At 40.9% G+C, this 25,989-nt stretch overlaps 1 protein-coding gene across 1 annotated transcript in view; it reads right to left on the bottom strand.

Moving 5' to 3' along the window:
• The window catches only part of VWA8 (von Willebrand factor A domain containing 8), a 745,717-nt gene that overhangs the window by 103,542 nt on the left and 616,186 nt on the right, over nucleotides 1-25,989 (bottom strand). The window contains 2 exon segments of the mRNA XM_029602953.1: nucleotides 9,690-9,798; nucleotides 25,653-25,809. Coding sequence (XP_029458813.1) covers nucleotides 9,690-9,798; nucleotides 25,653-25,809 — 266 coding nt within the window.

Genomic DNA, 25,989 nt, shown 5'->3' with positions numbered 1-25,989 from the left:
CCAATGTAACCCCAATATTTAAAAAAGGCTCCAGGGGTGATCCGGGTAACTATAGACCAGTGAGTCTGACTTCAGTGCCGGGAAAAATAGTGGAAACTATTCTCAAGATCAAAATCGTAGAGCATATAGAAAGACATGATTTAATGGGCCACAGTCAACATGGATTTACCCAAAGGAAGTCTTGCCTAACAAATCTGTTTCATTTTTTTCAAGGGGTTAATAAACATGTGGATAAAGGTGAACTGGTATATGTAGTGTATTTGGATTTTCAGAAGGCATTTGACAAAGTCCCTCATGAGAGGCTTCTACGAAAACTAAAAAGTCATGGGATAGGAGGCGATGTCCTTTCGTATATTACAAACTGGTTAAAAGACAGGAAACAGAGAGTAGGATTACATGGTGAATTTTCTCACTGGAAAAGGGTAAACAGTGGAGTGCCTCAGGGATCTGTACTTGGACCGGTGCTTTTCAATATATATATAAATGATCTGGAAAGGAATACGACGAGTGAGGTTATCAAATTTGCGGATGATACAAAATTATTCAGAGTAGTTAAGTCACAAGCAGACTGTGATACATTACAGGAGGATCTTGCAAGTCTGGAAGATTGGGCATCCAAATGGCAGATGAAATTTAATGTGGACAAGTGCAAGGTGTTGCATATAGGGAAAAATAACCTTTGCTGTAGTTACACGATGTTAGGTTCCATATTAGGAGCTACCACCCAGGAAAAAGATCTAGGCATCATAGTGGATAATACTTTAAAATCGTCACCTCAGTGTGCTGCAGCAGTCAAAAAAGCAAATAGAATGTTAAGAATTATTAGGAAGGGAATGGTTAATAGAACGGAAAATGTCATAATGCCTCTGTATCGCTCCATGGTGAGACCGCACCTTGAATACTGTGTACAATTCTGGTCGCCGCATCTCAAAAAAGATATAGTTGCGATGGAGAAGGTACAGAGAAGGGCAACCAAAATGATAAAGGGGATGGAACAGCTCCCCTATGAGGAAAGGCTGAAGAGGTTAGGGCCGTTCAGCTTGGAGAAGAGACGGCTGAGGGGGGATATGATAGAGGTCTTTAAGATCATGAGAGGTCTTGAACGAGTAGATGTGACTCGGTTATTTACAGTTTCAAATAATAGAAGGACTAGGGGGCATTCCATGAAGTTAGCAAGTAGCACATTTAAGACTAATCGGAGAAAATTCTTTTTCACTCAACGCACAATAAAGCTCTGGAATTTGTTGCCAGAGGATGTGGTTAGTGCAGTTAGTGTAGCTGGGTTCAAAAAAGGTTTGGATAGGTTCTTGGAGGAGAAGTCCATTAATGGCTATTAATCAGTTTTACTTAGGGAATAGCTACTGCTATTAATTGCATCAGTAGCATGGGATCTTCTTAAGTGTTTGGGTAATTGCCAGGTTCTTGTGGCCTGGTTTTGGCTTCTGTTGGAAACAGGATGCTGGGCTTGGATCCTTGGTCTGACCCAGCATGGCAATTTCTTATGTTCTTATAGCCTTCATGCTAGTGCTATCTTAGAATACTCTTAGGTGGAAGTATCATCTCATGCCACTCTTTTGGTTAGGTTTGCACTGGATCCAAAAAATAAACACCTAAATTTATAGTTTGTAAACACCTAAGAATAGAAGCCCTAGCAATAATCAGTGGTAGCTTCCGTGGTAGCAGTCAGATGGAAAAGAGGCAGTGGCAGAAGAGGATGAGTGAGATAGAGAGCAGGGGCTAAATAGAGGCTGAAGTGCAGGACAGTGGTCTCTGAGGTCCAAATGAAGCAGCTCACAGCAAAGTCACTTATCTAGACTATTTTATTACTATCTGATCGAGAAAATCCATCATTTAAATGGTTTCTTGGATCAGTTGGTTACCTGGCAGTTGAATAATAGGTAAATGACTGTATTGTGCTGTATGGTTGTGTCCCATATTGCGTATAAACCAACTATCCCATGACCTACGTTCCATAGACAAAAATCTTTTACAAGTTTCAACAATTAAAACTGTGAGGCTTCATTTAACCAGAAAGCTTGCTTTCTCAGTAGCAGGCCCTATCCTCTGGAATTCAATCCCTGCCTCCCTTAGGCTTATAACAAATCCAAAGGACTTCAGGAAAAAAATAACAACATACCTATGTTCTGCTGTGTTCGAAAGCTTCAAGCACTATGACTTTATTTCCTTCTTTTATGAGATCTTCTTTTAGTTTTTAGCTTAATGTCTTTATTTTGTCACAATTTGAATTGTTGTAATAGATTTGATTGATCTTATGTTTTAATTATGTATGTTTAAAAAGAAACTATCATACCATAATTAATTGTCAACGCAAGATATTAGCACAGAATTGTGACTGACCATCATATATGGGCACAATGTGTTTTTTGGGTACACATTATTCAGTGTGCTTCACTTCAGATTACCTTGAAATAGCCCGCCAAAACTGCTGTCATTCAATACTATTTGCGGTAAGACGCATACATGTTTAAAAGGTATGTCATCTAATTAGATTGTTGAAGTGCAGTTTTGCTTGGTCTCATCTTTGAGAAATTTTGAACCTTGATATTTGGACTTATCGTATTGATACTTAAAACATAAAAATGGCTATATTACTGAACTTTTGTTGATTTTTTCACAAGTTGACTTACATCGCCGGAGAAACACCAGAACCACCATATAATGAGCCCCGTGAAGAAGGAGTCCCGCTTTCCAAAACACGGACCATGTTGGGCATTTTTTGCAGCTTAACTCTGCCATCTAGCTGGGCTTATAACATCACTCAAGTTAAGTCAAGTTACTATTATTCATAACATAGTGAATAATATCGTGGCAATTCTTTATCACGTGAAAGAAATATTTCCACAATTTTGCAAATTTTGCATCACTTAAAAAAACCCCAAAAATGACCGATGATTAAATATTGTGGCAAGAATTTGAAGTGCAAAGCACACTGAATAATGTGTACCCAAAAAACACATTGTGACCATATATGATGGTCAGTCACAATTCTGTGCTAATATCTTGCGTTGACAATTAATTATGGTATGTTAGTTTATTTTTAAAGATTTCATCTTTACTACTACCATATTAAGAATTTTGTTAAGAGTGACACTGTTTCTACTTGTTAATTATGTATGTTCCATTTTGTAAACCACTTAGACCTACACTATTTGTATAGGAGGTATATAAAAGCTTTTAAATAAATAAATATATAAATAGGAAAGAAATAAGAAGGAAATAATTTAGCTGTTCTCATATTGTGATACAAATACATAAATCTGACAATTGTAAATCTAGCTAAGTAAAATTAATCATACTGGCTTCCATAGAAATGGAAAAATAATCTGAATGGGACAACCAGATTTTTAATTGTCTGATTTAATTACTTAAACATGTTTTCCAGCATTGTGATCACACTTAATTGTAAGGAAAACAATGTTCTGCTTGGACCTAGACCACAGCTGTATTGAAATAATTATTTTCTAAGCCTTGTTTTTGAGCTCAAGAAGGGGCAGGAATTAATATATTATTATTTTGCAATATGCAGGATTCCTAGGTCTAGCAGGAGCCTTTCAACTCCTGATACCCAAAACCGTAGAAAACAGACATGTGGCGGAAGTAATGTATTTGTTTAATCTGCAGGAAGCTGCAACAATTCAGACTATTGCTTAGCACCCCCACTAAACAACTAATTCAGTAGCATTACTAATTATCACCTTGACTGAGGAGAAACATAACTACTACTACACTTCCATAGTGCTATACAAAAACATATATGAGACAGTACCTTCTCAGTAGAGCTTATAATCTAATCAAGTCAAACAGACAGGGTAAAAGAGACTTTGGAAATTTCATTTATTAAGAAAGTTGTTAAAATAAGGCTGTAAGTGGAATAATTAGGGGTTTTTAGACTGGATCTGAATAAGGGAAGAGAGGGATAATGGCGTGTCCTAAGCATATGGTGCAGCCAGGTGGAAAGCACAGAGTCAGGAAATAGTGGTAATGGAGAAGGGCATAGATAGGAGGGACTTGCCTGATGAGCGGAGTGCACGAGGAAGGGTGTAGGGAGAGATAAGATAGGGGAGGTTAGTGAGGAGCTGCAGAGTGAAGGTTCATGTATGTGAGTAAGAGAAGCGTGAACTGTATGTGAAAATGGATAGGGAGCCAATGTAGTGATTTAAGAAGAGGGGTTATATGGATATAGCAACTTTGGCAAAAGATAACTTGCACAGCTGAATTTTGGATAAATTATATTTATTTATTTTATTTATTTTAAATCTTTTCTATACCGTCGTTCGGCAGGGCCATAGTAGAGAGTGATGGTTTGCTGGGAGACTTGTAAGAAGCAGGTTGCAGTAGACTAAGAGGGAGGTAATGAAAGAGTTAAGGATTCTGGTAGTGTGTTCAGAAAGGAAGGGATGGATTTTGGTGATGCTACAGAGAAAGAAATAACATATTTAGCAGGAGAAAATGCAGTCAAAGATGTTCCCCAAGGTTACGGGCTGAGCACACTGGAAGAATGCCATTGTTATCCACAGAAATAGAGAAAGAGGGAAGAGGGGAAGTGGGTTTTGGGGGAAAGATAATGAAGTATGCATTTGCCACGTTGAGTTTAAATTGATGATGGGACACCCAGGCATCAATGAAAGTCAAGAAGGCTGAGATTTGGGATTGGATTCCTAATGGAATTTCTGGTGTAGGCAGGTAAATCTGGGAATCCTCAGCGTAAAGATAGTATTGAAAGCCAAAGGAATTAGAATACAGAGAGAAGAGAAGAGGGCCCAGGGCAGAGCCCTAAGGCGCATCAATTGATAGTGGGATGCTGGTAGAAGAGGATCCACCAGAGAACTTACTAAAAGTACAAAGGGAGAGGTAAGAAGAGAACCAAGGACAGGATGGAGTCTTGAAATCCATGTGAGGACAGAGTACCAAGGACTAAGTGGTGATCAACAGTGTCAACAGCAGCCGCTAGGATCAAGTATGATAGCCATAAACAAGTCATTGGAGACTGGCAAGGGCTGTTTCTGTGGAATATAGAGGGCGAAAACGGGACTGGAGTAGATTGAGAATGGCTTGAGATGAAAGAAAGTCAAGGCAGCCGAGGTGAACAGCACATTCAAGTAGTTTAGAAGCAAAAGAGAAGAGGGAGATAGGATGACAGCTATCAGGGAAGGTGAGGATTTTTCTGTTACTAGTACGGGCAGTCGGAGAAACGAGAAGGTTTTACATTTCTGGTAATCTCAGCCGGAATTTATACAAAAAGGATTCATTCAGCTTTAGAAGCGGGACTGTTTATGTATTGTTGAAACAGAACTGAGTATTTCAAATGAAGAAGAGATTGGTTCCATGAAAAGTGGTCTGTTGGGACATTTAACAATTCTGATGAACATATGGATTATGAAAATGTAATGTGAAGACATATGGTCACAGGGAAGGGTTTGTACTTTTATGATAGGGGTGTGGTGTATGGATGAGTGTGTGTGTGGATTGGATAGTTTTAATAGATTTATATAAGATGTGCAATATAAAATAAAAAATAAAAATTTTTTGAACTATTATTAAGATCAGATGTCTGAAATTTAATTTAGATATTTTTAAATGTTCTTCATTGGGTGAGTAGAATTAAGACACTATCCAGTGCTCCAGAAGGTGCCTATGTACACAAATGTGCATCCATATGTGCTCAACTGAATGTCCACCTAGGCGCCCTATCAGACACACAGCCGGGTGTCCAGCCTGGCGTTTAGCGCGAACTGACATTTGAAGAGGGCAGACATATGCGCCAAGGAGAAGCACGCAAATGCTGCTGCAGCCTACCACACGGCAAAATTCTGAGCCTGAAAGTGGGGCCTAGTCAAAAAGACTGCTCAACCCACCAGGCTGCCCGAGTTCCCCAACTCCCCCGGAGGTGGGAACGGACGTCGGACTGGCACGCCAAGCACGGAGACCAGAGGGGAGAGGAATCCCCTTTACCTCCTTTTTTCTAAACTCTTTACCTGAGCTCAGTCTGTCTCAGCCAAGAATGGAGTCGGTCTCCAGCTGCAGGGGGAGAGGGCATGTACCTTCACTGCCATGCTCAGCTTCCTGCAACCGCTTGCTTTTCAGCTGGTTTTTTTAACAGTTAAGTCCATGTCGGAAAAACCAGCTTCCGGATCAAAGCACTCATCTGTGGGAGAATCCACTGAAATTACCTCAGGATATCTTGACTGAGGGAGGAACCATAAGGTATCACCACAGGAGAGCGGGGACAATAAATTTCTATCCTTATTTCTTCTTCTATTAAACTTCAACGCGATCTCCAGTAGGGAGATGCATGTCCACCATCTGCTGGAGACGGAGAATACTGGCAGGCTGATGTCAGTGCAGGGGTATGTATACCATGATGTCAGATTTGTTCTGTCTCCATCTGCTGGTAGAGGTACATAACCCACTGGTTTTAGATCCACATATCTGAAAGCTAAGAAAACATAGTTGTCTTGCTTGGCAAGTACAAAAAGCAGAGTGAAAGGTTAGCATGAATTTGAAATGTATGAAGAGGCATGGGTATAGGACTTTAGCCAGGGATGTTCTGCAGAGCAGGCACAGGAACCTAAGAAGTGAATTCTAGGGGTGAATCAAGGCTGGGGTTTTGTGTGCCTTAAAGGATGAGTAAGGGGAGGGGGCAGGAGTGTCTAAAGCAGAAGAGAAGATAGTGCGGTAAGAAGAAAGATGACTACCCTGAAGCATGTATTACTGCAAGAAAAATTATAGCCACCCTGAAGTAAGGCCTAGATTTAAAAGGCAACTGAATTTGCCAGAGCTCAGATTCTCCTGGGAAATATCTCCACTTGACATTATAAAAAAATCTAATCTAAATTGGAATAAGGAAAAAGAAATCTGATACAGTGATGATAAACATACAGATAACCTGCTAAACAACGGTGAGACGGGATTGAATCTACCATTTAGACACTGACATTATTTGGTATTTAAAAACATATAAATACAATATGAGGGTAATTTTCAGACTGGGAACATAATCTACAAAATTTGTGGGTGCTTGCTACCCATGGACTTTGCACTAATTTTGAAAGTGAACATATACGTGTGCTGTCACTTTGAAAATTACTTAAGGAATATTATCCGCACACATTTACATCTGCGATTTTGTGCAGTTAATTTTTATGACTAAAAATACTGCTCATACTTTTGAAAATCCAAATGTATGAGTGTGCCTCCAAGATAGCCTCTGCCTACTGTCCTGTCTCCACAGGTTCTTGGCCGTTTGTTCACTGTTGTCCTGCTTTCACAACAGCCTCTCTTTCTGTTTGCTAATGCTGTGATCATGCTTTTATTCTGAAGTTTCTTGCTGACTGTTACATTGTCAACTGGTGGTCAAGCCTGCATGCTCACTGTGGCCGATGCAATAAGGTGCGCTCTTTTGCTTAAGTAAAACAAAACAAAAACAAAAAACCTCGGCAGACCGCCGAGTTATGAAGACCGATGCCAGTAAACTCGGCATCGGTTTTCATAACTGGCCATCTGTCAGTAATGAAAAGTTTACCGGCGTCGGATTTCGTAACTGGCAGTCGCAGCGGGGTCGTGTTAGCAAGGAGGCGCTAAGGTTGCGCAAGTGACCCTAGTGCCTCCTTGCTAGCGCGACCCCCTAATTTGTTTATAACGTGGCGCCCCCTTGCGGGCGCCATGCACGCATTAAGAAAGCGAGCGCTAAAGTCAGCGCCTGCTTTCTGCGTTTAATATTGCATCGGCCCCACTGTTTGTACTGAATTTGTGCAGCTGGCTCTGAAGGGTTAACCTCTAACTGGGAAGCACAGGATCTTGGAGGTTTTTCCTTCATCTCTGGTCAGCTCTGTACTGTCTGCCCTGTGTGCATCAGCAACTATCTGATCCAGCTCTGCAGAATAATCCTTATTTTATCTGTCTTTATTACAGTGGCCCAGACAGTGATGGTTGCTGTTATCTCCTGTTTATGCACAGTAAGACTTTGTTTATTTGTTTTGTTTGTTAATAAAGTTTGGCATTGAAGACGCAGCCCCCTCGATCTGTGAGTAAAGACCAAGTTAAGCTATCTGTTCAAGTTGCATATAGGAAATGCATAGCAGAGTTGGAATACCTACCATGGGTAAAAACACGTACTTCCTGGCACTATGAGCGTACTTTTACTCGCATACAGTTGGCCAATTTTCAAAAAGACCATTTTTGTGACTAAAATATTGTTTTATCTGTGGAAATGACTTTGAAAATTACCCTCCCTACAAATCTGTTTGAAAATATCTTGCACAAAAATTAAAACATTTAATAAAATATACAGGCAAGCGTTAATGCGCATTAAAAGTGCTGTTATTGCAAAGAATCTCTAGTTTACATGTGTTAACAGCACTTTTAATGCTAGTTAATTAGCTTGTGAGTTTAAAGGCAAAACTCACTGTCATTTTGTTTTACATATTGTTGCATTAACCTTGTTTTAATGTCTTGATTTCATTATTTTTATTTATTTTAATGTCTTAATTTTGTCTTATGCTTTAATGTTATAATTATGTATGTTTTAATTTGTAATTGGCCTAGAGCTGTAGTAATTAGGAGGAATATAAGCACCTTAAATAAATTATATGCTAATGAGATGCAAAACAGCTCATTATTTACTACTGTATAGAACAATAATGTGCTAAAATGTGTAAAATTGAACACAGACCCTTTAATGCAAAAAATTTAACTATATCTCAGAGAGACAAAAGTAAAGTTGTTGCAAAACTGACCACACTAACTTTATTGCCAGTAAATTTATGTAAAACTCATTTACATGTCATTAGTATGGGCTAATGTGAGTTAATTAATGGGTGTTAGTGGCCAATTTTAATATACTTTTCTACATTGGCCTCTATGTATGCTAACCTGTGCTAAGCACAATGATGTTTTGAAATTAAGGGCCAAATATTCGTACCTACGTATGGGTGTAGATTTGTGCGCGCAACCCGGCGCACACAAATTTACGCCCGATTTTATAACATGCGTGCGCAGCTGCGTACATGTTATAAAATTCGGGGTCGGCGCGCGCAAGGGGGTGCACACTTGTGCACGCCTAGCCCTAGTTCCCTCCGAGGTTCCGCTTTCCCCATTCCCTCCGAGGCCTCTCCGAAATCGGAGCAGCCTTGGAGGGAACTTTCCTTCTGCCCCCCCCCCCTTCCCCTATCTAACCCGCCCTCCAGCCCTACCTAAATCCCCCCCACCTTTATTTTTTTATTTACGCCTGCCTATGGGCAGGCATAGGTTGCACGCGCCGGCCAATTGCCGGCGCGCAATCCCCAAGCCCAGCAGCAGTGGAGAGGCCTCTGGCCACGCCCACACACTGCCCCCAGACTGCCCGCCCCTGCCCTGCCAATTTTTTCAAGCCCCAGGACTTACACGCATCCTGGGGCTTGCGCGCGTCGCCAGGCCTATGCAAAATAGGCTTGGCGCGTGCAGGAGCGGGTTTTCGGGGGTTACGTGCGTAACTCTTTAAAATCTGCCCCAAGGAGTAATGGGGAAATATACAGTAAATTCAATAGATGCCTTCTCTATGTCCTTAAAAAATTTTGGGTTTTTTTGCATCACATGGTGCTGGTTTAAAATTGTTTAAAGTGGTATTTAACTAAAAGTCTGTAAGGAGGCCAAGTCAAATCTCAAAGACCCATTAGTAAATAAAGAATTACCTGCAGACTATCCAGGATGACTCGCAATGACTGCACCTGCCGTCGAACTGCACCAGAGAATCTTTCATAAGTATTTGCATCATATTCACTCATTTGGATTTCTTTTAACCTGAAGCAAATGCAAGGACAAAAAAGTGTTATGGAGAAGAATGTTGTGTCCAATTTTGAAGACAAAGGCTATTCAAGAAGCAGCACTGAATGGAATGACTGAAGGAGAACTTGCATGATTTTTTCTCAAAATTCACTTTTGGCTATGTTACATCTAAAATCTAAATTCCTACTATAGTTACCAAAATAACATTACACTGTGATATATCAGTATCTTGAAAAAGAACAAAATGTCTCATATTGATGACATCATTGTTTGGTTTTAGTATCTGAAACCATTGCTTTTCAATAGTATGGGGTAGATTTTCAAAGGGATACGCGCGTACCCCCCGAAAACCTACCCCAAACTCCCCCCTGCGCGTGCCAAGCCTATTTTGCATAGGCTCGGTGGTGCGCGCAAGTCCCGGGGCTTTGCAAAGGGGGCGTGTCGGGTGGGCGGCACGAATTTCGGGGCGGGGTGGGAGGCGTGTCGAGGTGTGATGCCGGCCCGGGTGCATGGTCGAGGCCTCCGGACCAGCCCCCCAGTGCGCGCAGATTTACGCCTGCTTTTGGCAGGCGTAAATCTGCCAACAAAGGTTGGGGGGGGTTTAGATAGGGCCGGGGGGGTGGGTTAGGTAGGGGAAGGGAGGGGAGGCGGAAGGAAAGTTCCCTCCGAGGCCGCTCCGATTTCGGAGCGGCCTCGGAGGGAACAGGCAGTGCGTGCCGGGCTCGGCGCGCACAGGTTGCGCTAATGTGCATCCCCTTGTGCGCGCCGACCCCGGATTTTATAAGATACGCGCGGCTACGCGCGTATCTTATAAAATCCAGCGTACTTTTGTTCGCGCCTGGTGCACGAACAAAAGTACGCACGCACGTAAATTTATAAAATCTACCCCTATGTGTCATAAATTTAATTTTAACTCCAAGTAAAAGGAAAGAATGGGGTAGTTTAGGAGTGCAGATGCTCTGGCAGATTTTCAAAAGTTAGGTAATCCCAAAGGGGCAGGAGAGATAACATGTGAAACCAATCCAGGTTAAGCAGTTAGCACTGATGATTCTTTGTTTTGGATGCTCTGGATTTCTGAATGGGTTGCATATTTTTACAGTTGGGGCAGTATTTCATGAACAAAGCTTTTTTAGTTTCTGTGCTGATTAAAAAGGCAATATTGAAGGCACATAAAGGCAATATTGAAGTACATTTTGCTGGATTTATTTTATGTTGCCTTGACATACTATGGGTAGTGTGAGGGTGTAATTATTACTTAAAATAAAGGTAATGATTGGTGCTCTGAAGTTCTATCCATGTGAATGCTTGTCTGCTTTGAAGTTAACCATTTTGATCTCTATCTACAGACCCAAATGAAAAATCTCAGAAGAAAGTCAACATTTTGAAGCAATGATCTCTTAACAGAGAAGATGCATATAAGAAACCTTCCAAGAAATGTATATTTTGCTTTTGCTATTATTTCTCATCTTCTCCACAACATAGTTATTCTTCTTAACCAACTGGTATGGTTTGTACTTTTTGTTAAATTAAATATTGCTTAAATTAAATAGTTTGAGAAAAATAATGGATGCTTTAGTTCCTCTCATTTCCTCACCTTTCTTCCCATAGACTATAAAATCTATCTGGACCAGGGCCGGTGCAAGGGTATTAGGCACCCTAGGCAAACCTTACAGTCTGGCACCCCCTCCTCATACACAATTTTAAATTATGCATTTATAACATATTTTACATGAAAAATGACATTCTGAGGTCAAATTAATATACAAGTTGCTGTGATAATTTCATGCACTGTTGTGATGCCAACAAGAAAACTTTGCATCTTGGAATTCATATGGCATCATACCTTTTATTATATATTTCGGCATGGTCCTCCCCTATCAACACAATACTATCTGCCAACACTCAAAGAATAACAACCCTACCTATGAAAAAGAATATAAAAAATATTACACCAGAATCTAAAATACCAATACACCTCCTATCAGGAAAACAGAACAGGCTAAGCTACTACAGACCCCTACAGAGAAACCACATGCTAAAAGAATGCTTCATCTCAGTCTTTGCATGCAGAACAGAAACCCTCACCAAATACAGAATAAAGCCACATAAAGTATAAATAGAAATGTGCAGACAAAAACTGAACTGTAAAGCGCATCACGCCAGACTCTATACAGTTTAACAATGTAAAACAAACATTTCACCATTCCTCGTGAAACAAATCAATAAAATAAAAATATATAAATCATTAATCATAATTATAAAATCATACAAATAAAATAATTTCAAAACAGCTGATGAATAGAATATCCAATAATTAGTCATGCAAATTTTGAAAGCTTTACCAAACACCAATAAAATATTTCAGACACATCACATACTACCCAATAATTAAAATGATAGTCAATCAAGAAAAATGAACTTAAAAAGCCAACTTTACGTACCCTCTCCAGCAGTTCTCCTACTCCTTTCCCTTGCAGACCATACCAGAAGCGTGCGTACACACACACACACACACACACACAATCATCTCCCTGATCAGCCTCTCACACATACACATGTCACCTCTCGGGTCAGTCTCTCTCAATCACACATGCTCTCGCTCTCTCTTACTTACACACAGGCTTTCAATTACACACATGTTCTATCTCACTACAAACAGGCTCAATCACGCACATGCCCTTTCTCACAGCCACAAGCCAGCCAAAAACATGCTCCATCTCTCTCGCACATTCACATTGACGCACAGAAGCACCCTTCCTGACTCACATATACACCACACACATACAGAAGCACCCTCCCTGTCCCACATACACGAAGCACCTTCCTTGTCTCACATACATATTACACTCTCACAGAAGCACCTTGCTTTCAGACTTGCAGCATTTTTCACTTTTAGTCAACCAATGGCACCGGTAGCCCCTGTCACATGGTAGGGGCTGAAGGCCATTTTGCTTAGTGGCAGCCAAGGCCTTGGGAGCGGCAGATCGCTCCCGGGACCTCCGCTGGACCACTAGGGGGGTGTCGGGAGGGTGGCACTGGCGGGGAGGCAGGGCGAGTCGGGAGCTGGTTGCCTGCCGCGGCGCCCCCTAAGTCTCGACGCTTGGTCTCCATCTAGGCGAGTCGAAGTCTGGCAGAATTTTGAAAGGGCACTTTTTGCCCTTTCAAAATTCTGCTGCCTGCCACGGCGCCCCCTAAGTCTCGGCGCCCTAGGCACAGGCCAAGCTCGCCTAGTGGTTCCACCGGCCCTGATCTGGACGCTGCATGGTTCTTAAAATCTAACCTGGTGCTATAAAGGTCTTCATGTTGACCAATACTGCCCATCTTTTACAAATTAAAGTTTCATTTTTCAGGAGATGCGTTTGAAGTTCTTCTGTTTCTATGTAAAAATTAACAATTTAAAGGTAAAACTTTCAATTTAATATCTGCCATTTCTGCTTGCCCTATGTACTTTTGAAATATTACACAACATAATTTATCTTAAATACATAAGGGTAAGAACATTTCCCAAGGCAAGGAAAGACTGGTGAATTGATGTCTTCAGAAAACACCATTTACAGGTAAGTAACTTTGCTGTTTCTGAAACAAATAGAATTATCATACCATGCAAACTAGACTCCTTATCAAAGGGTTTTCTACAACAAAAAAAAAGCAAAATAAGAACTACTCATGGGTAATAATAATGTAATTGGAAAAAATTCCTTTTGTAGTTTGTCACGGAAGACAACCGGAAACCATAAAATCAGCCTTAGCAGGGAAACAGTTTGGCTTCACCTCTCGTAAAGGCCATGGAAGACAGACATTCCAAAGCTACTATTTAAAACAGAGGCCGAGTTCAGATAATAATGTGATCTGAATGTATACATTGAACGCCATGTTGCAACCTTGCAAACTTCAAGGGTGTTGAACGTAGACTGGCAATCAAAGTCACCATGGTCCTAACATGGCGGGCCTTGGCATATCCCTCTGAGGTCAGTCCTATTAACATGTAATAAAAGGAGATGCAGGGTATTAACCAATTGAAAATCATGCATTTTATCATGCAATTGAGATCAAAATAAACAAAAGTCTTAGGTAGACTTTGTTTGGACCTAAGTCCACTCTATGCAGAAGATGGTAGCTCTCTTATAATCCAACGTATGGAGAGCTGCTTCACCCTTATAGAAATGTAAAATATTGGTAAAATGAGTGATTGGAAGTCTGATACCAACATAGGCAGGAATTTGGAATGCATAGGGAGCACTACTCTATTATGATGATATCTAGCTTAATGTAGATATGTCACTAGAGTCTGGAGCTCACTGTGATTGCCACCAAAATGCAACCTTTTAGGTCAGATTCTTGAGTTCACAAGAGTTCAGGGTTCCAAAAGAAACTTTCATCAACTAAGTTAGAAACACAATGATGTCCCATTACACAGTGGGAGGCTTGATGGTAGACTTAATGGAAGCAAGCCCTGTATAAATCTGACAAATTTATGACTGAACAAAAATAGGGTTTCCTTCTGCTAGGGTTGCCAGCTCACCCCTGGTTGATTGAACAGGCTAATCCAAGACCTGGTTTTGCCCTCTTGCAAGCATGAAGTTATAGTTCTGATTGGCTCATTGATTTCCCATAGATAGAACTACAACTCGATGCATACAATGGGGCAAAACCAGGACTGGATCAACCTATTCAGTTGATCTGGAGAGAGTTGGCAACCCTACCTTCTATATGTTAATGATAAGCATTAATTGCTCTGAGGTGTACTTAACCTAACAGAGGTTGGTTTTGAGACTATAAGGTATTCAAGAAGTTTTTGTGGCAGACAGAAGAAGGAATCTAGGGCTCTGCCCTCACCAGAGGTAGCAAACTTCCTCCATTTGAAATCATACAACTTCTTAGTGGATTTCTTTTTAGAAGCCAGAAGCCCTGAGACACCTCACCAAAGAAACTGAGGGACTGAATTACATTCCTCTCAATATCCAGGCATGAGGGCTATAGGAATGTATGTCAGGGTGGAACAATTATTCTTGATTGTGCATGATTAAAGTTGGGGAAAACCCCAACCTGATTAGTCTTCTGACAGATCATGCCTGCATAACTAGAAACCAAATCTGTTTCAGCCAAAAGAAGTTTGAGTATCATAGTTCCATAGTCCTTTCCAAGAGTTTTTTTGGCTCAGTAGTTCCTTTCTCCTTTTCCTTCCACTTATTCAGAACTAGTATTGGGATCTTGGAGCCATGAGTATACATTTCCAAACACCAGGGAGCAATAGTTCTGATGATGGGAGCCTTGTACCATAGCTCCCTCTGGAACCCTTATGATGAACTCTACACCTGGTAACCAGGCATTTCCCTTATTGATGACAACACTCTCGCTCCCCAGGAACTATGAATGCTGCATTTATAGCATCCTCAGCCAACCTGATCCAGGAATCAAACTAGGGACCATTTGCATGCCAGTGTGTAGTGCTACCACTAACTGCTGGCCAGCCCCCTTTCTGAGTTTTATACTAGGGATTTTGAAGGATACAAATACAGAAGACATGTTCCCCAAGGATAGGGAAGACATGTGCAACTTCCTTGTTTTCTGATCTCCTCTTGTAATAGAAGACTGGTACTTTTCTGTTCGGGATTGTCACAAACAGATAAATCCTGGGAATACCTCACTGGAATAAGATTATGTTTGCTAGATCCTGATCCAGTGATCATTTGTGGGATCCAGATGATGAGTTAGCTTGTCTACCAAGATGCTGTCCTTCCCTGACAAGCATGTGGCCTTATAGGCTACTCCATAAGAGATGACCCAGTTCCACACCTTGACTGCTTCTCCACACAGGAAATGAAGAGTCTATATCTCTGTTTGTTCAGACAGAACATAACTACCTGATTGTTTGTCTGAACTAGGACAATTTTGTTGGCTGCACTTTTAAGAGCATTCAGTACTGCTCTTAACTCCAGGAGATTTTTGTAAAGAGATTTTTCCTGGAGGGATCAGGGTGTGAAATCCCTCCAAGTGGGATTCCCATCCCAGCCTGGACAATTTGGTGAGGAAATATTTGGAAGGGTAATTCCTTTGTCAGATTGGAATGGGGGAACCACCAAAACTGAGAGTACTGGAGCTCTTTTGCAGCAGAGACACCATCCTGATGATTCTGTGTGGCTTGATTCCACTGAGACTTCCCAGTGCTTCAAGTATGCTTCATATGGACATGTGCCAAAAGGCCACAAGCACTGTGGAGACAATTAGGTCCAGCATTTTAATGCCTGCTGACTATGCATTCTCTCTTCCCTGAGGTAGATGCTGATGAAGCAAGGGCTGCTGAGAGTGGGATCTTACTTGCTTAACTAAAATATTACTTACTGAGGAGAGATTGTGCTTTGAATTATATTTCTTTCTGATTAGGGGGTTTTGCTGAACTGATTGTGCTTTGAACTATATTTCTTTCTGTTTGGGGCTATAATAGAACTATTTCCATGTTTATTTGTAGTTGTATAAGGGTTTATTTGTTTGCTGTACAGTGTGAATCATCAAAAGACTTGTTTTGAGGGACTGTTAGAATAAATAGGAAGGTAAGGACAGAACAAACCTCAGTCCTATGGGAGTTGCTGTTAAAGCAAGAGCTGCTGAGAGTGGGGTGTGTCTTAACTTGTTTCACTAAAATATTGCTTCCTTTTTGCTTAGTGATTTTGCTTACTTGATATATTTTGAATTATATTTCTTTCTGTCTGAGAGTGTGGTAGAGCTGTTTCCACTGTTACTGCATCTGCTGCTGTCCAGATGGATAACCTAATCCAGTGGTTCTCAACCAGTGTGTCAGGACACACTGGTGTGTCACCAAGGAGTGGAAGGTGTATCACTAAAAATTTGACATAGCAAGCCTATGCTTTCACAGCCACATGTGCTTGCTGCTTGAGGAGAGTGCAGATAAGGAGCTGGAACTTAAAATTCCTCATCACCACTCCCCTATTACTGCTTTTCCCTCAACCCTGGCAATCACTGTCACCACCAATCCAAGCCAGAAATGTTGTAGGCATGCTGTATCCTGCCCTTGCCTTCTCACCATCCTCCCTCTCCACTCCCCCCAGGCTTCTTGGAGTTTCAGTTTTTTTTTTTTTATAATTTATGGTCTTTTATTCTATACTAGAGTCAGTTTGCATTCTGCATGTTTGACAGAGGTGAGAATTCTGCTAACTAGGATGTAGATTCTGTGTAGGAATCTAGAGCAGTCTGGCTTGCTTTGTTTGTCCAATAGTAAGTGTTCTGTGTTCTATATTTACAGTCTTGCTTTTTCATAGGTAAGGTTGTTTCTGTTCAGGTCCTGGGCATTAGTACTCTTATGGTATCCTATATAATTTCTAAATATCTTTTTCTCAGGTTTTCATGTTATTGCACGAAGTGGCTGGCAGAGAAGGGATTTTGAACTATTACTGAGGGGATACCAGAATTTGAATATATTTTTTATATGGTCAGTTGAAAGGGGAAATTTCCTAACTCTGCTCTGTATAAACTCCAGAAGAGGTCAGAACTTCCTGAGGTTGACAGTGAAATGCATGAGAGTTTGTCTGTAACAAAAAACTGTGTGCTGCATATGCATATCAGTCATAGATTTCTCACTAATACAGTAAGCAAAGATTACATTTCTGTGAAAAAAATAACATTTAATAATATTTTATAAACAGTTACTGAAATTAAAGAATATTTTATCTTTCTCCTGCATCATTTTCAACAATAAAATAACATCTAGGAATTTGTTTTTTTAGTATAGCTGTTACATGAAGTGTGCAATGTGTCACGCACGTGAGCATCATCTGTCAGGTGTATCATGATGGAAAAAAGGTTGAGAACCACTGCCCTAAACCACAGTGAGGAGCAGATCCAAAGCAGATCCAGTGAGGAGCAGATCCAGAGCAGATCTACAGGTTGATTCCCTCACAAAACAGATGGCAGAAGTATGAGAGATGGTGGCAAGGCTGAGAAGCATCCGAGATAATGACTACATCAGTGAAATGTTTATTGAAGCATCAAAGATGGAAAACTCAAGAAAAGGGAAAAGTGAAATTCGACCACAAGGTAACAGCTGGACCCGGATTACTACAGCCACTAGACCCTTCCCCCCAACTCCAATTCTCCTCGAGCTGAAGAAGCAGTATGCAAGCCCTGGATGTGAAAGAGAAGAAATTATCACAGGAAGAGGAATAACTGAAATTTGTAAATCCCAAAGCTGCAAGCTCCAGAACCACTGGGCCTAAAAAGAAGAAGGTAGTAGTGGATGGTGATTCACTTCTGAGGAGCAAAAAGGCATTCATCTGCCAAGCCGACCTGTTGTCCTGGAAAGTGTGCTATCTGCTGAGATCCTACACATTACGGAGTGCTTGCCAAGAATCATCAAGCTGACAACTATCTGATGCTGCTCACCCATATTAACACAAATGATACAGATAGGTGCCACACAGAGGGGTAGATTTTAGTACATGTGCGTGCATGTTATAAAATCGGTGTGCCACAGGCACATGCGTGCTGGATTTTGCAATACGCGCGCGCAGGTGCACACAAAAGGGGGGGGGGTGTATATTTTTGTAAATTTCGTGAGGCGATGCATCGCGGCCTTCCCCAGTTCCCTCCCAGTCAACTCCACCCCTGTTTTTTTTTTATTTTACCTGTTGTGCCTCCAAAGGAGCAATAGCAAGTTGTGCACGCTGGCACCCTACCAGCGCGCGCTTCCCCAACACTGGCAAATGGCTGCTGTACCAGCGCCTCAAGCCTCACCCCTCCCCCCGGACCGCCCCTTTTCTTTGGCCCAGCTCTTGTGCGAGTAACGAGGGTTACATGTGCGGTCGGGCCCCTTCTAAAATGTGCGTGGTGCGCACAAGGCCCAGCCACCCATGTAACCCCCGAATTTTACACGTGCGGGTGGATTAAAATTCACCCGAGAATGTATCAAAAGTGACTCCATGGACTTGGAAGAGAAGGAAGAACAGATAGGTGAATAGATTTTATTTTTGTCAGTCCTCCCTGTCAAAGATAAAGGCCTAGACAGGGAAGGTCACATTCTGGAGATGAATGAATGGCTGCATAGATGGTTTTGATGAGAGCTTTTTGGCTCCCCCTGGACCATAGGATAATGTTTCAGGGATTGCTGAACAGTAATGGAGTCCACCCATCAAAGAAGGGGTGCAGCAGGTTCCAGAACAGACTGGTAAACCCACCAAGGAGGGCTTTAAACTAGGATCGTCAGGGATGGGTGGACAGAGCCCTAAGGTAAATAAAAGCAGTCAGGTAATTAAATCTTTAAATACTTAAGAGTGAAATGGGAAAAAGGACAACATCTGAAAAGCTATGTACACTAATTTATTATTTAAAATGTTTATATTCCACCTATCACAGGGTACAAGCAATCTAGGCAGAGCACAAATTAAACATTGATAAATTTAATACAGACAAAACATATTTGCTAAACCAGCTTATAATAATGTAAAATCTACCCAAAAGCAAGCTGAAATAAAAATCCCTTCAATTTCTTTTGAAAACATTAATAGTCCTCTGAAGCACTCACTGTACTGTGTACAATTCTGGTCGCCGCATCTCAAAAAAGATATAATTGTGATGGAGAAGGTACAGAGAAGGGTGACCAAAATGATAAGGGGAATGGAACAGCTCCCCTATGAGGAAAGACTAAAGAAGTTAGGACTTTTCAGCTTGGAGAAGAGACGGCTGAGGGGGGATATGATAGAGGTGTTTAAAATCATGAGATATCTAGAACAGGTAGATGTGAATTGGTTATTTACTCTTTCGGATAATAGAAAGACTAGGGGGCACTCCATGAAGTTAGCATGTGGCACATTTAAAACTAATCGGAGAAAGTTCTTTTTTTACTCAACGCACAATTAAAATCTGGAATTTGTTGCCATTAATATCATATACTTCTTGAAAAAGATGTGTTTTTATCCCCTTACTGAAGGTGGATAAATTGCTATGAAATGGGAGGTACTATTGCTAGGTGATTTCAATCTGCTGGATGCTGATTGAGACATCTCTGCTCTGGTGTATTCTAGAAGCAGGGAGATTCTGGATTGTATGAAGGAAAAATTCTTCTCGGATGCTGGTGAAGGCGGAATAGCAACTAGAAAAAAAAAACCCAATATGAGAGGGGGACGATACTGGATCTGATATTTACATATGGTGAGAGTATTTCTGATGTCATAGTTGGGGATAACCTGGGCTCCAGCTACCACCAGATAGTGTGGTTCAGTATTAGAACAAAGGTAGTGATGGTTCATTCAAAGGAGAGGGTTTTGGACTTCAGGAAAACCAATTTTATTAAGATGAAAGAGTACCTCAAAAAGTCATTAACTGGATGAGACAAGCAAAGGGAAGTGGAAGGGTGGCAGGCAAAACTGAAAGGAGATATTGTAAAGGCAACAAACCCTTTTGTTAAGAAGGTAAAAGTTTGCCTTTTTGCAGATGATGCCAAACTCTGCAAAAGGGTAGACACCCTGAAAAGTGTGGAAACATGAAGTGGGATCTAGTGAAGCTTGAAAAACAGTCTAGAGTTTAAAATGTGCTGCTAAAATATGCAGGATTATGAATTTGGGTTGCAAAAACCCAAGTGTGTGGTACAGTATAGGGAGTGAGATCTGGTGGTGATCGTATCTGATGATCTTAAGATGGCCAGATAGGTAGACAATGTGCCAGCAAAAGCCAGAAGGATGCTTGGGTGCATAGGGAGAGGAATAGCGGCAGAAAAAAGGAGGTGATGATGCCTCTATGTAAGTTTCTAGTGACATCTCATTTGGAGTTCTGTGTACAAATCTGGAGTCTACATCTTCAAAAGGATATAAACCAAATAGAGTCAGTCCAGAGGTCAGCTACTAAAATGGCCTTCATTATAAAGTATATGGGGACAGATTTAAACATCTAAATATGTACACCTTGGAGGAAAGATGACAGAAACATTTAAATACGTCCACGGAATAAATGCACAGGAGGTGAGCCTCTTTCAACAGAAACAGGCTCTGGAACGAGGGTTCATGGGATGAGGGTGAAAAGTGGTGGAATCAGAAGTAATCAAAGAAATTATTTCTTTACAGAAAGGATGGTAGATGCATGGAACAGCCTCCCTGTGGAGGAAGTGGATACGATGACATATCAGAATTGAAGAAAACATGGGACAAGTACAGAGGATCACTGAGGGATATGAAGAGACTATAAAGCTGAGCAAGAAATGTGGATGGGCAGACTACATGGATGTATGATTGTTCATCTGCCATCATGTTCTATATTTCACTACAACCACAATGACTTTTATTCTGTTTATGAGGCCATGGCTTGAGTTGCATCTAGCAGAGCCCTAGTGCACTCCAATTGAGCTGATGTGTTCCAACAAGACTTGGGGTAACTGATGATGAACCATAGTGAGTCTAACACCTGGATGGTCATCTTCCTGAGTCCATACATTAAACTAATATCTTTCCTCTGACAATCACATCTGAATGCTCTTGAGTTTCTTCAGCAAGATCCTACACCACACAAAGGCTTTCTTTAGCTGGAAGGTGACTTGCATTCATTTGCCCCTGACTGAAGTGTTCTTTATCAACCAATTGTGCAGGCAGGAAAATACCTGAATATCGCATGGATAATGCCTGCGCTAAGTATCGCAAGGTGTGGTAAAGTTCTCTTGGGGGGGGAGGGGAAGAGAGAGAGACTGTTTATAAGGCCTTCACAGTAGTAAACTATTATATCTCTATAGGAGGGCCAGCTAATAGCTCGAGGTGAGGTGTTGGTGGTAGTTTAGGGTTTAGGGGCCAGTTTTACATGCAGAGTGAGACGTACGAACAGCACAGTACACCTCGGTGAAGATTTGACGTCATTTGGAGTGAGGAAAGTCTCACAAAGATGATATTTCTACAATGTTCTCTCGCCCTAGCTGCTAGAGTCCATCAAGCTAGGGCGAGAGAACATTTTAGAAACATTCTCTTTGTGAGACTTTCCTCACTCCAAATGATGTCAAATATTCACCGAGGTGTACTGTGCTGTTCGTACGTCTCACTCTGCATGTAAAACTGGCCCCTAAACTACCACCAACACCTCACCTTGAGCTATTAGCCGGCCCTCCTATAGGGATATAAACAGTTGAATATTGTGAAGGCCCTCTCAGAGGCTCTCTATCTCTCTCTCGCTACTTCACTCCACTACTCTCCCTCTCCAAGCCCAGAAATGGCTGAAATGCAATTTGCAATCTTGAACGCAAATTGCATTAAGGCCATTTTGGGCATATCGCACAGCTTAACTCCAGGAAAAGAGGTGTAGTTATTTCCGGCGTTAAAATTGTGCGATAGCATGTGTTATGCTATCACACGGTGCAATATTGCCCCTCATTTTAATTAATCCTGCTCCAACCCCTCTCCAATCCTGCCCCTTCAAAAAATTTGCATTTGTGCTCTGCGGTAACATGATTATCACGTGCATTAACGCCATATCGCATTTTGATTAATGATCCTATTAGTTATTTTATATACCGTCGTTCCAAGTGAAGATCACAATGGTTTACAAAAGTAACACAAATGTATCACAAATGTATCACAAATATTAATATTAATAAATTATATCTTTTTAAGATTTGTTTTTTTTACAGATTAAACATGAAGACCAAATGAGGACTATTTTATTAGGGCATTGCAACTCCACTTAACTGTGATGGGGGGCATAGTGCCAAAGGCCAAGTGACTCGGCAAGCGCTATAAATAAGAGATAAAACGTGACCTGAAGTGGCTTAAAGTTTCAATTAAAATTAAATCATTTTAATTCTGCTTTATTTTAATTCCTGAGAAGACATGAAAACTGTAGCCTGACTCCTACTTCTCGGTTCAGAGCTGAGATTGATGTGGAAGCCGTATTCATAGTCCCCAAGGAGGAGGGCTCCTCTAGCAGTAAGCAATAATGCCACCAATTAGTCAAAGCAAAATAATAAAGAGACAACATGAAGACCAAAATTATAAAAATTAAAAAAAAAAAAGTGATCCTTGAAAAAAACTTACAAAAAAGCACAGAAAATTAAATGTGAAAAAGGGACCCCCCTGACAAGTAATATGATCTAAAATTTTTCATTTACTAAATACAGTTGAATATCCCAAAATTGGGTCTTCATTTGGTATCCCAACAAAACACTTATAGCTAAAATGGGCATTTTGTTTCACAGTTCCTGAGTCTTTAAATGATTAAACTGTCCATAGATGAAAGAAGTAACATGCCTGAACTGACCCAAGCTGCGTTTGGGAATTCCGCCTTCACCAGCATCCGAGAAGAATTTTTCCCTTGTACCTACTTTTGCTGAAAAATCACAATAAGTGCTTCAATATTCTTGCAAACAATGTCCATTGTACGAATTCTGTGAGACATCTGAAATACTCTGTACGAGTTTTCAGCTGAAGCAGGCATTTGTAGCAAAAACATGGCCATGTCAGGATTTCAATTTTAATATTTCCTGAACAGGCCCTTTACATTTATATATTTATTTTATTTATCCAATGGTAATTATATAATGAATTAAACGTATGCATTTTTAATATGCTTCTACATGGCTTTATCTTTCTGTAATTGTAATATTTCTTTTATTGCTCGTTCCTATCCACTTTTTTGTTTTGCTTGGTTTTAAAGTGACTCACTGAGTGATGAGGATAGACCACAGCTGACCTGGAACCTTTTGAAGGATTATATTATGTCAGGGTTTCAAAAAACTGAGAGGTCTATAATATTTAAAAGCCATTTAGACGGATAATTCACCAGTTATCTGTCCAAATGGCAAATGTGGCATATTTGGCCACTTAACAGCTAAATTATGGCCAGACAACTACCGTACTTATCCGGCTATAATTTAGACAGATATAAAAGAGGCCTTTCAGGGCGTTCCGGGGAGGGGTTGAGTTATCTGGATAACTCAGCTGTATATTGGGTATATCCAGCTTTGTGTGGCCGTACTCTCCTCTGCCACCCACCCACACAAACCTTTGTATAGACTTAGGAAGGGGCTGGCATTGTATGCCAGCCCCGATCCCAGTTTTCTGCCTCCCTCCCTGCCCTCCAGCCACTCACCCACAAGGAATCATAGTGATGCCTACCCTCCCCCCATCCTTCCAACCCTCTCCAGTATCCTCTGATATCTTTTTGATCTGCAATGAAAGCGAGGGATCTTCTACCCCCGCTTCCAGCAACCTCCAGCGCTGCTCTGACAGAAGCAGCGCTGAAAGCGTAAACTTCAACATAAGCTCCATATTTGCATGGTGTCAAATACAGGCTCCGAAGCTCACTAATGTAGCCAGGTGCCTCTTTTTCATAAGAGAACAACCGGTCTTGTTAGAATACATATTAGGCTGGTTGTAGGAAATAAGATAGCAGAGGGGGCAACAGTAGTATAGCCTTCTGCAGTGCATACGCATATGAACTGCAGGACACACCAACCTTGGCAAGAATTTTGACTACTACCAATGAAACGCTTATGCTGTGATCTGTATGTGTTTTGAATACTCTTAAAATGTTTAGCAATGTTGTTGGACCTTCACTTTCAGAGACTTGTTTGCTTTGGCTGTTATTCATAAACTCTGTAAGTTCCCTGTAATAGGCTATGGAAAACAACCAGTTTCAGAGTCTAAATTATAGCACCACACATTCTTTGAAATCCCAGTGGGACTCGTGGAAGGGTGGAAGAAGGAGAAAAATATCCGTCGCCTTGCAGAGACACTTGTATAACTCAAAAGAACATACTTATGAAGCCAAACCACAGGAATGCAGTGGAATATTTCCATATAACTGAGTATTCACCTTAACTATCCTGCACTTGTGAGTATTACGAAACACTGAAGTCCTGCAACGTAATGTTTATAGTTAGGGCACTATGGTATTTCAGTAGCGAATACTCTGAACTTATTGAAAAAAGAACTGGAAATTTCCTTGCCTCAATTTTTTGAAACACTGATCTATTATTTTGGCAGATATCTAGATTGAAAGGCATTTCAGATTTTCCTTAATGACCTCCATGGTAAATAAAAAGTGACCACCAAGGGCTAGATGTATTACTTCCATTTTGTGTGCAATGAAAAAATACTTAACAGATCTGGCACAGCATTGTACACTAACCCCAGAAACATGAAATTAGTTTTATTCCATCTCAGAACCAGGAATCCAACCTTTAAAAAAAAGTGGGCCAAGCACTGAAATACCCAGGATCATCTGAGCCAGAGGGACTCTGTCCTAGGACCCTGGAGTCAGAGACTCTCTGGCCCAGAACCCTCCACTCATCTATCTACCCACTAACTCCTCCCCCATCCAACTACCTACCTTCTTACCCATTCATGATCCCTACCCAAGAAACTACCCCACACCCTTCCACTCATTTAACAACCCTTCACCCATCCTCTAACCCACTCCCCACCCAATTCACTAACTCTGTCATTCATACACTAACCCACTCTCCCCAATTAAGGTCACTTTAGGCCAATCTAGTGTGCTTTGTCAGCTTTATGCACACAAATTCTGTTTTATATGTGCTATTCATACTGGGACTGATGTAATAAGATACACTAGGTTGAGTGTGCATTTTTATTCATGTGTGCACACATTTTTGTGTTAGCGTGCATTTTTTAAACCAGTGATGCATTTGCATACCATTAGCTCGCTGCATTGGAAGTTAACTCGTTTTTCAGTGTGTGAGGATAAAAAAAATGTGTGCTATTCAGTTCTGCTCTTCAACATCTGTTCCTTTTTTCTTTTCATGATAAAAATATAAAAATAAAACTGAAACTTAAATACACATCTAGTAAATACAGGTGAATTGATCTGAAAATAAAATGGAATACCAGGAACCTGTATCGTTATTTTGAAAATCTAACATTTACCTCTGCTTAAAAGCCTTTTCAGCCATCTCTCTAGAAGCTCTCTTCACCTCCTCAGGAACAGCATCTTTCTCAGCCTGGGATATCTGGTAAACATTGTGTCCAGCATCCAAGCGGTAAGGGCCACCTTTTCCACCCAGTCCTGCAGTATCCCTGCCACCTGTAACATTTGGGATGAAAACCAAAAGTTCCTTTTACCTTGAAAATTTCTGTCTTTTGTCCCATCAGTTTTCTCCTATTTCTTTGATTATCTAGCTCAATCAGAAGTGGTCTCTGCTGGGTTACAACACCATGAACCTTAATTTGCAATTGGCTGGTTTGTTTCTCTTATTTTAAATGC

The sequence above is a fragment of the Rhinatrema bivittatum genome, chromosome 5 (genome assembly GCF_901001135.1).
Source record: "Rhinatrema bivittatum chromosome 5, aRhiBiv1.1, whole genome shotgun sequence".
Classification (NCBI taxonomy): domain Eukaryota; kingdom Metazoa; phylum Chordata; class Amphibia; order Gymnophiona; family Rhinatrematidae; genus Rhinatrema; species Rhinatrema bivittatum.
The sequence above is the reverse complement of the archived record's forward strand: the minus strand, read 5'-3'. Positions and strand labels throughout refer to the sequence as shown.